This window comes from Drosophila sechellia, chromosome 2R (assembly GCF_004382195.2).
Source record: "Drosophila sechellia strain sech25 chromosome 2R, ASM438219v1, whole genome shotgun sequence".
Lineage (NCBI taxonomy): Eukaryota > Metazoa > Arthropoda > Insecta > Diptera > Drosophilidae > Drosophila > Drosophila sechellia.
Window position 1 is genome coordinate 17,585,272 of NC_045950.1, and position 10,994 is coordinate 17,596,265.

At 49.5% G+C, this 10,994-nt stretch overlaps 1 protein-coding gene across 2 annotated transcripts in view; it reads left to right on the forward strand.

Annotated features, from left to right (window-relative positions):
- LOC6615396 (epidermal growth factor receptor) overlaps positions 1-10,735 on the forward strand; it is a 38,120-nt gene extending 27,385 nt beyond the window's left edge. For both annotated transcript variants that reach the window (XM_032716847.1, XM_002039742.2), the window contains exons 2-5: positions 5,982-6,204; positions 6,376-7,550; positions 7,616-7,748; positions 7,818-10,735. In XM_032716847.1, the coding sequence (XP_032572738.1) occupies positions 5,982-6,204; positions 6,376-7,550; positions 7,616-7,748; positions 7,818-10,266 (3,980 nt within the window). In that variant the 3' untranslated portion in view covers positions 10,267-10,735. The remainder of the gene's footprint in view (positions 1-5,981; positions 6,205-6,375; positions 7,551-7,615; positions 7,749-7,817) is intronic.
- Positions 10,736-10,994: the final 259 nt, after the last annotated feature.

Below are 10,994 nucleotides of genomic sequence, written 5' to 3' on the forward strand. Positions count from 1 at the left end.
GCCGTCTGCGTGCCCTTTTCTGTGCATCAGCAGCAATTGCAATTGCAAAAGCAACAGTGCAACTGCAACTAGCGACACAATTTCCAGCTAAAATGGCGACTCGATTGGTTGACTCTGCAGTTCTCGAGGTTTTCTTTGTGGGCTTTGTTTCTTACCCGTTGGGAAATAAATTAATACACAAAAATTGTATTCGCATATTGGAAGTTTCGGCTGCTTGGCTGGCTGGCTGTGTGTTTGGGTAACCATTTGGCCACAAATTAATGAACACCGTGGCGTATCTGGCGGTATCTGTTTGCACAGTACTTTGAGGCAAATGTTTGTATTTGGCGGGCAAACAGAAAAGTAAAAATTAAATGGGAGGCGAATAAAAGCGGGCCGTCGATACCAAGTACTCAGTGATCTTGTAGCTGCAAATTAATAACTGAATGCGCGCATTGTGCGCCAGCAACTGTACAAATATTGATAGGAAAACGAAAACTTTGGCTACGCAGTCTATGCTAATGGAAGACCACCACCGCATAGCCGGATATGTGGATATATGTATGGCTAGATAAGCGAGTTATGAAACCGATAAAGATGCCAGAGTCCTTACGGCGATAATCAGCCAGCGACATTACCCTTTTTTTCGCACAGACGATCGCTGCTGTCACAATGCCCTTTTCGCAGAAATTGTTCGAGTTATTTGCTCTGGCTTACTGTTTCGCTTTTTTTCTTTATGACCATAAATAAGCACAGCTGCGGCATGTATGCAAATAAATGCTAGAGAAAAGCCTGCACGTGCATTCGAATCGAAACCGTTAAAAAAATCGTAAGGGGTTGGCAAACTCAAACAACTGGCAATTGTTGTTGACGTCTTTATAGTTCAAAACGCTACACTCGCTGGCAAAAAATCACCTTTTAATTGTTCATTCAGGCAAAATTGTAGTAAAATCAATAACAAGTTCCCTAGAATTTTACTTTGAGGTATTTTATTTCCAGTTAATCATACTAAACGTCAATTGGATTAACTAAAAGTAGTACTAACTAGTAGTGTCTAAATCGTCATATTTTAAAGGGCCTTTCCCTTATGCCTTTATAGTTTCCTGCACATAGTTAACCATTTGGACCCAGAACCATAGCCACCCACCTCCCAGCACATAGATACACACACACACACTAAACGCAACCCAGCAGGTATGAGTGTGCGTGCTAGCGCTTGAAAAACCACATTCCATAGTGCGCTTTGCTGCGACGGCATCGTGAGTCCAAGTCCGAGTTCGAGTCCGATTCCAACCAGCATCCCAATCCGAGCCCCCTGAAAATCCCCCATTTTGGAGCTAATTACGGCGACAGGCACGCGCTGACTTTTGCCTAAGTGTGCGTTGTGTGTATCTGTGTGCGCTTTGCATTTTTCTACGATATTTCTGATTAAGCCATCATATCAAAGAAATAATGGCCAAATTGAACTGCGAAATGGCCAGAGCTTGGCTTTCAGCCAATGCTGAACTTTGTTGCCTGGTCTGCATCAGTTGCTGATGCATTAGCGTTGCATTTACTTTTAGCCGTTCAACTACTTCCAGTAATTTTGAGCCCGAGTCGAAATACTGGTTTTCTAAAACCCACACAGATACACTCACACACACACACACACCAGCGAGAGTGGAGAGCAACTGAGCGGTGAAGCAAGAGCATCTTGGGCTGCTGCGATTGCGCAGTCTGTCGCTCACTTGTTGATTGTTTCAATAGAGCTATGCTCTCTGCGCATATTTGTTTGGTTTTCCTGGACCCAAAGGCAGGAAAGGCCTAGGATACACGGAAAATAAAACCATAATGTTAGAATTGAATTGTTCGAGAACACTACCTTATGTTTTTGAAGTTATATTTTATATTGGAAATCAATCTTTGCAGCATGCCACATTTTCTTTCTGTGCTGACAGTTGTGAACTTTTGACTGCAGTTCGCTTGACTTTCTGCCTCCGCCTTTTTTCTTTCCCTCTTTTTTTTCCGCATGTGGGCGTTCGATTTCGAAAACCAGAGTTAAAAGCCGAGGCTGTCGGTCCTCTGCCCACGAATTGCTGCTGTGGAGATCGCCTCGCAGACCTCTCCCCGATTTTCTTTTCCGTCTCACTCTTGAGCCGTTCTATGCCTAAAAATAGTGGCGAATGCGAAAATTCAAAGCCGGGCAGCAGACCAAAAATGGCGCCAGGGCGTGCTCATTAAGCCAAGTCCAAAGCTAAAGCAGCAGCAAAGCTGCAGCTCAGCCCAGTTGGGGATTTTGCTGATTGGGGGAGCTTGGAGACTCAGATGTTGGGGTGGGGATGGGGGCTACAGAACAAAGAGTACTGGCAACAGCGAAAACAATAAGCTTATCTAATCCAGGCATTGCTGTTTTGCTGTTGCTCTTGCTGTCGTGCCTCACGACCTGCGCCCAATTGTTGTTCGAAACAAAATGAACGCGCTTCGAACACGAAAACCCGAAAGCAGAAGATGCTGATCATGGCGATGAGGATCGAGGATCACGGGGAGGGTCGCCGCTAAGGAAAACCAGCCAGATGAGCCGCCACAAGGCATCACCATCACCATCATCTCCAGCCAAGAGGCTGCTGCCTTTTTGTGCCCCTTGTTGCTGCATCTTCGCTTCGTGGCCGTTGCCTGATTTGCCTTTGTTCAGGCACTGAGAGAAATGCACGGGGTACTATTAAATATTTTAAAATATAGCGTGTATTATTGGTTATCTATTGTAGGTTATGAGACTTGAATTGTTCAATAGCTTATTTTCTATCTCTAAGTACATTAGATTTTAATGGTTAATGACTGCGGATTTAGAGGGTCTAATTTCTGGCAGTGCCCTTTTTTCTGAGCGAGGACAGTCGATTGTCGGAGCTTTGTTGTTGCCACGACGAGTGCTGGCTGCAAATTTGTTATGCCAAGCCAAACTGAAGATGCGCCTGCGCTTGAAGCGTTTTCTGGCGAAGATTTCCTGGCCCCTGCTGCACGTTCCCCCAGCCCTGCCCCTCGCAAGCCATCCCACCACCCGCTGCAGTTGCGCTTATTTGCCTTCGCCTTCGTGACGCCACGATGCGAGCTTAGAACAGCGCGGCAATAGCGGCCAACACGAAAGAAAGTTGCCGCAACAGCATTCTGCAAAGCAAAATAAAAATCTGGTAAAAAAATCAGAAAAACTCGGAGAGAGGAAAATTGCAAAATCCGCGCACGTAAGCGACGCACTGGAGACTCTGGCTGTGGCTTCGACTCCGATTCCGATCCAGTGGTAATCCCCTTCCCCTAATGAGCTGCGTGTTTTTAATGGCCGCACAAATGAATTTATTAAGCACTTTTACACAATTTCATTGTAAAATAGGCGCGTGCCGAGCCGCAGTGGACTGAAATTGTCGCAAAACAGTTATGAATTATTTATGACGGGCAGTGGGGCGGAGAAAAACATGGGGCGGGCAAAGAGGTACCGATCGCATTGCAATTGCCAGCGGACGTTAATCTATGACACCTTGCGATCCGGCCAGCTGCATCTGCATATGGCGCCGGATCGAGACTTTCACCAGCGCCGCGGATCAGATCAATGTACTTGTTCATCAAATATCTCCAAACTCACAGATAGCCAGCGGCATTTAACGGACAGCAATAGCAATGCTCGATAATTTGATCGAATGGGGTAACCATTCGGGCTTATACAGATACACGGCTCCAAATCTCAAACGCTGAGAAAACAAAGCCTCTCCTAATGCCCTTTTAAATCTTTTGTTATATTACAACAAAATCTAGACAATTCTTGTTCTTCGTGTTCTTGCGTTGCCCCGGGCGAGGGTACACAAAAATGTTGCCAGCCATCTGGGGTCTGGGTTTTGCTTTTGTTTTTGGTTTTGGTTTCGGTTTCGGGCCATGAGTTAAAAATCTTTTCCACGAAATGAAAACACAGATACAGATACAGGGAAGGGAAGGTAAAGAGCGCCGAGAGCGGTACGAACGTGAGCAGCAAAAACTGTTAAGTGCGCAGAACCGGCTGAGCGAGTCGGGTCTGTTGCAGCGATGAAATCGCTGGATAGGGGGATCGCGGGGCAGCCAGGGCACCGAGGGGAGCATCGGGGAGCGGGATGGGACGTGGAGGACGTCAAGAACGCTTTGCGTCTAGGCCAGAATCGGTGGAAAACTTGGGGTCCAAAAGTCAAATTGCCGATGGAAAACCGAAAGAATCGATTATGCAGTCTCTTGGCTTTCTTCTACCATTTCCATCTTGGTGAAAAGGCAAACAGCGAGCACAGCAGCTGGAAACAAAAACAATATTTAGAAAGTCAGCGTGTTGGAGTCTGGAATGCGGTTGCCTATTAATCAGTACGTCAGATGATGATCACCGTCGTGATGATGGCCAGGGGGGCGGCGAAGGGCGAATGGAGTCGTGTGTGTTGATGGCTTGGCATACAAATCGATAAACAAATATAGCAAATACAGCGATTTTCCACTGTCTGCGTTAGCGCATCTGTATCTGTGTTGGTTGATTAATCTGAGCGCTGAAGTTCGTTGCCTAAGTCTTTTGTTTTAATGAGCACATCATGAATTATGACTTTGATTTGTGCTGCGCTGCGACCGACAGACCGCCGAGTCGGAGTAGCAGAGTCGCCGGCGACTCATTAATGTTGCCACACTTAGCCTTAGCCTAAGGATTACAAATTAGCCTTTTTGTGGCTCGGCTGCTAAGGCGGCGGCGGGCGTGTCGCTGCCCGAGAAGAAAAATCACAAATGCCCAGCCATGCGCTCGGTTCGCAAGAAACCCGATGCTGATGTCGGAGCGTTTGCCTGGCAGGGAATCCACCGACGTCGCGTCGTGGCTTAAGTTTCAGGCCTCGAACATGAAAAACCTGGCTGATAAATTGTGCGCGATAAAGCCCAGGCGAGGAGTCTTGAGTCTTGAAAAGGGTTTCGTGATGTCGACTTCGTTCGGCATGAGAAATGAAGGCGACTGATGCTGCGGCTGCTGCCCAGCGGCAACCTCGACCACAAAAAATAAAATAAAACAAACAAAAAAAATAAATAAATAAAACGACCAGAAACAAAGCTTAAGAATTTGTACGAAAATTTTTGCGCTTCGATTGCTGGAGCCGCTTTTGATCAGTGTCCAGCGACAAAGTCGAGGTCCCAGTCGTGGCCTCACCTTCGTATCCCTCCTCCTCCTTCATTGGCGGAATGCCAATGCATGGGACGCATATCTGGGGGCATTTAACTTTTTCTTCCCATCGCCACAGGAATTTCTCCGTTTCTGGCGACAGAAATATTTCTGTCTTTGGTTCGTTCCTCTTCATAATTATGGGATATTTGTTCGAAGGAAATCGATAAATTAGGGAAGGAGGAGCGGCCATTTTGTGGATAATTAGTTGGGTGCTCTGTGCTCCGTGGGCTGGGCCGGGGCATCCACCTCCACAATGTGGTGGTTGTCTAACTCCAACTCACCGCTGACACATGGCACACTTTCGCGGCCCACACGGAGTGGTGGCGACCAGCCCACGTAGCCCTTTTCATAAGAATCCCCATCATCTGTGCATATGAAATTGTATCTATCGGATGCAAATCAATGAAGTTGTCGCCGAAGATGCTCGACTACGCGAGCGGCTAAAACAGGTCGCTGACTAATGATAAGAGGCCGTCTGGGATGAGGAGCGAGACTGCGTGGGCTGCTAATTATGAACAACGCCAACTGGCACTGAGAGTCTCGCGCCCACTGGTTTCGTCTCTGAGGTTTCTGCCTCGTTTTATTGCTTCCAAGCAAACAAACAGCCGGGCAAAGCTATTTCCGTTTACGATTCAAAGCTCGAACCGAAATTAATTTCTCAAACTGCCCGAGCATAAGTCAACTTCAACACCTACCCGACCTGGTGGGCTGTGCATATAATTGGACAGTTTAGGGTCAACCGAAACAAAAGCCATTAGCCCGCATCGACACCCACAGTATTACATTATTACAACGATTTCCCTTTTGTCAACTCTCTTTGCAGTCTGTATCGGCACCAAATCCCGGCTCTCCGTGCCCTCCAACAAGGAACACCATTACCGGAACCTCAGAGATCGCTACACGAACTGCACGTACGTGGATGGCAACCTGGAGCTGACCTGGCTGCCCAACGAGAATTTGGACCTGAGCTTCCTGGACAACATTCGGGAGGTCACCGGCTACATTCTGATCAGTCATGTGGACGTCAAGAAAGTGGTGTTTCCAAAGTATGTTTGACCTTAATAAGGAATCTTGAAATTATAATAAAACAAGTTTGAAGAAAATTCTTTGTATAACTTACTAATGAAGTCAAGTTAAAGCTACATTATTAACTTAACTTTTAGGTTTTAATACTATGTTATTGGACTAGACCTAATATTGCTTACCCCCTTTTACAGACTACAAATCATTCGTGGACGCACGTTGTTCAGCTTATCCGTGGAGGAGGAGAAGTACGCCTTGTTCGTCACTTACTCCAAGATGTACACGCTGGAAATTCCCGATCTCCGCGATGTTTTGAATGGCCAGGTGGGCTTCCACAACAATTATAACCTCTGCCACATGCGGACGATCCAGTGGTCGGAAATTGTGTCCAACGGCACGGATGCGTACTACAACTACGACTTTACTGCTCCGGAGCGCGAGTGTCCCAAGTGCCACGAGAGCTGCACGCACGGATGTTGGGGCGAGGGTCCCAAGAATTGCCAGAAGTTCAGCAAGCTGACCTGCTCGCCCCAGTGTGCCGGAGGTCGTTGCTACGGACCCAAGCCGCGGGAGTGCTGTCACCTCTTCTGCGCCGGAGGATGCACTGGTCCCACGCAAAAGGATTGCATCGCCTGCAAGAACTTCTTCGACGAGGGCGTCTGTAAGGAGGAGTGCCCGCCCATGCGCAAGTACAACCCCACCACGTATGTTCTTGAAACGAATCCTGAGGGCAAGTATGCCTATGGTGCCACCTGCGTGAAGGAGTGTCCCGGCCATCTGTTGCGGGATAATGGCGCCTGTGTGCGCAGCTGTCCCCAGGACAAGATGGACAAGGGGGGCGAGTGTGTGCCCTGCAATGGACCGTGCCCCAAAACCTGCCCGGGCGTTACTGTCCTGCATGCCGGCAACATTGACTCCTTCCGGAATTGTACGGTGATCGATGGCAACATTCGCATTTTGGATCAGACCTTCTCGGGCTTCCAGGATGTCTACGCCAACTACACGATGGGACCACGCTACATACCGCTCGATCCCGAGCGACTGGAGGTCTTCTCGACGGTGAAGGAGATCACCGGGTATCTGAACATCGAGGGAACCCACCCGCAGTTCCGGAATCTGTCGTACTTCCGCAATCTGGAAACAATTCATGGCCGCCAGCTGATGGAGAGCATGTTTGCCGCTTTGGCGATCGTTAAGTCATCCCTGTACAGCCTGGAGATGCGCAATCTGAAGCAGATCAGTTCCGGCAGTGTGGTCATCCAGCATAATAGAGACCTCTGCTACGTAAGCAATATCCGTTGGCCGGCCATTCAAAAGGAGCCCGAACAGAAGGTGTGGGTCAACGAGAATCTCAGGGCAGATCTATGCGGTAAGTTCTCACCTATCCTGATCTCCTAGCAACATAATATCATCATGTATTTTTGCAATTCGCAGAGAAAAATGGAACCATTTGCTCGGATCAGTGTAACGAGGACGGCTGCTGGGGAGCTGGCACGGATCAGTGCCTTACCTGCAAGAACTTCAATTTCAATGGCACCTGCATCTCCGACTGTGGTTTTATATCCAAGTAAGTATTAAACCCACAAAGATAAATCAAAAGAACATCAGTTAACCGACGCTTGTTACTCTCCTTCAGTGCCTACAAGTTTGACAATAGAACGTGCAAGATATGTCATCCAGAGTGCCGGACTTGCAATGGAGCTGGAGCAGATCACTGCCAGGAGTGCGTCCATGTGCGGGACGGTCAGCACTGTGTGTCCGAGTGTCCGAAGAACAAGTACAACGATCGTGGTGTCTGCCGGGAGTGCCACGCCACCTGCGATGGATGCACTGGGCCCAAGGACACAATTGGCATTGGAGCGTGTACGACGTGCAATTTGGCCATTATTAACAATGACGCCACAGTAAAACGCTGCCTGCTGAAGGACGACAAGTGCCCCGATGGTTACTTCTGGGAGTATGTGCATCCGCAAGAGCAGGGATCGCTGAAGCCATTGGCCGGCAGAGCAGTTTGCCGAAAGTGCCATCCCCTTTGCGAGCTGTGCACCAACTACGGATACCATGAACAGGTGTGCTCCAAGTGCACCCACTACAAGCGACGGGAGCAGTGCGAGACCGAATGTCCGGCGGATCACTACACGGACGAGGAGCAGCGCGAGTGCTTCCAGTGCCACCCGGAATGCAATGGTTGCACGGGTCCGGGTGCCGACGATTGCAAGGCTTGTCGCAACTTCAAGTTGTTTGACGCGAATGAGACGGGTCCCTATGTGAACTCCACGATGTTCAATTGCACATCGAAGTGTCCCTTGGAGATGCGACATGTGAACTATCAGTACACGGCCATTGGTCCCTACTGCGCAGCTAGTCCGCCGAGGAGCAGCAAGATAACTGCTAATCTGGATGTGAACATGATTTTCATCATCACTGGTGCTGTTCTGGTGCCGACGATATGCATTCTCTGCGTGGTCACCTACATTTGTCGGCAAAAGCAAAAGGCCAAGAAGGAAACCGTCAAGATGACCATGGCTCTGTCCGGCTGCGAGGATTCCGAGCCGCTGCGTCCCTCGAACATTGGAGCCAATCTTTGCAAGCTGCGCATTGTCAAGGACGCCGAGTTGCGCAAGGGTGGAGTCCTCGGAATGGGAGCCTTTGGACGAGTGTACAAGGGCGTCTGGGTGCCGGAGGGTGAGAACGTCAAGATTCCAGTGGCCATTAAGGAGCTGCTCAAGTCTACGGGCGCCGAGTCCAGCGAAGAGTTCCTGCGCGAAGCCTACATCATGGCCTCTGTGGAGCACGTTAATCTGCTGAAGCTCCTGGCCGTCTGCATGTCCTCACAAATGATGCTAATCACGCAACTGATGCCGCTTGGCTGCCTGCTGGACTATGTGCGAAATAACCGGGACAAGATCGGCTCTAAGGCTCTGCTGAACTGGAGCACCCAAATCGCTAAGGGCATGTCGTATCTGGAGGAGAAGCGACTGGTCCACAGAGACTTGGCTGCACGCAATGTCCTGGTGCAGACTCCCTCGTTGGTGAAAATCACCGACTTTGGGCTGGCCAAGTTGCTGAGCAGCGATTCCAATGAGTACAAGGCTGCTGGCGGCAAAATGCCCATCAAGTGGTTGGCACTGGAGTGCATCCGTAACCGGGTATTCACCAGTAAGTCCGATGTCTGGGCCTTTGGTGTGACCATTTGGGAACTGCTGACCTTTGGCCAACGACCCCACGAGAACATCCCCGCCAAGGATATTCCCGATCTTATTGAAGTCGGTCTGAAGCTGGAGCAACCGGAGATTTGTTCGCTGGACATTTACTGCACACTGCTCTCGTGCTGGCACTTGGATGCCGCCATGCGTCCAACCTTCAAGCAGCTGACGACGGTCTTTGCCGAGTTCGCCAGAGATCCGGGTCGCTATCTGGCCATTCCCGGGGATAAGTTCACCCGGCTGCCGGCCTACACGAGTCAGGATGAAAAGGATCTCATCCGAAAACTGGCTCCCACCACCGATGGTTCCGAAGCCATTGTGGAACCAGATGACTACCTGCAACCCAAGGCAGCACCTGGTCCTAGTCACAGAACCGACTGCACGGATGAGATACCCAAGCTGAACCGCTACTGCAAGGATCCCAGCAACAAGAATTCGAGTACCGGAGACGATGAGACGGATTCGAGTGCCCGGGAAGTGGGCGTGGGTAATCTGCGCCTCGATCTACCAGTCGATGAGGATGATTACCTGATGCCCACTTGCCAACCGGGGCCGAACAACAATAACAACATGAATAATCCCAATCAAAACAACATGGCAGCTGTGGGCGTGGCTGCCGGCTACATGGATCTCATCGGAGTGCCCGTTAGTGTGGACAATCCGGAGTATCTGCTGAATGCGCAGACACTGGGAGTTGGGGAGTCGCCGATACCTACCCAGACCATCGGGATACCGGTGATGGGAGTCCCGGGCACCATGGAGGTCAAGGTGCCAATGCCAGGCAGTGAGCCAACCAGCTCCGATCACGAGTACTACAATGATACCCAACGGGAGCTGCAGCCACTGCATCGAAACCGCAACACGGAGACGAGGGTGTAGGCTTCAGTAGAGTAGGAGCAATTGCCAATGAAGAAGGAGAATCTTGCCAAGTGCCTTTGGAAGCCATGCGGACACGCCTTTGCTGGCTGTTATCTTAGATAGGAGCCCGTGCGCCTGTACAGAGCCTAGACCGACCCATAGATTTGTAAATTACTCTCTAGTGTACTTAGCCAGTCCCCCCGCCCGCATCTTTGTGTATACTTCTCTATCCTAGCCCGTAAACCAGTAGTCAGCAGGGATCGTCGTCGCGGTCCTGCGCTTCTAGAATCCATGTAATTTCGAGAACAAAACACCGATAGTGCATTTCTAAGACGCCTCCGCCATGCCAAACTCGAAGAGATCCCATCCGGATCGGCTCCGCCGGAGGGCGCCCACTTAGCTAAGCCGATGTCCACTTCACTCGGGCGTCAATTACTTCTTGTACTTGTAGTTAGTAGTAGTCGTCTCTTTTAGCGACTAGTGTCCAACTGTGATATAGTTTGTAGGACTCGACCTAAGGACTTCTAACACGATGAACAAATCGAACAACTCGAAACAGTTAAGTGAATGAAAATAGTGACAAAATACCGATCTTATGCAATTTTAGGCCAAGTTTCAAATCCCATTCGATATATCAAGTTTGACAATCAAATCCCGAGCGTGCCATGCATCGATCGATGCAAATCTCCTAAAGATTTCGAATACCTTGTTGGCACACTAGAGTGTAAGCGAATGCCTAGCCGATATGT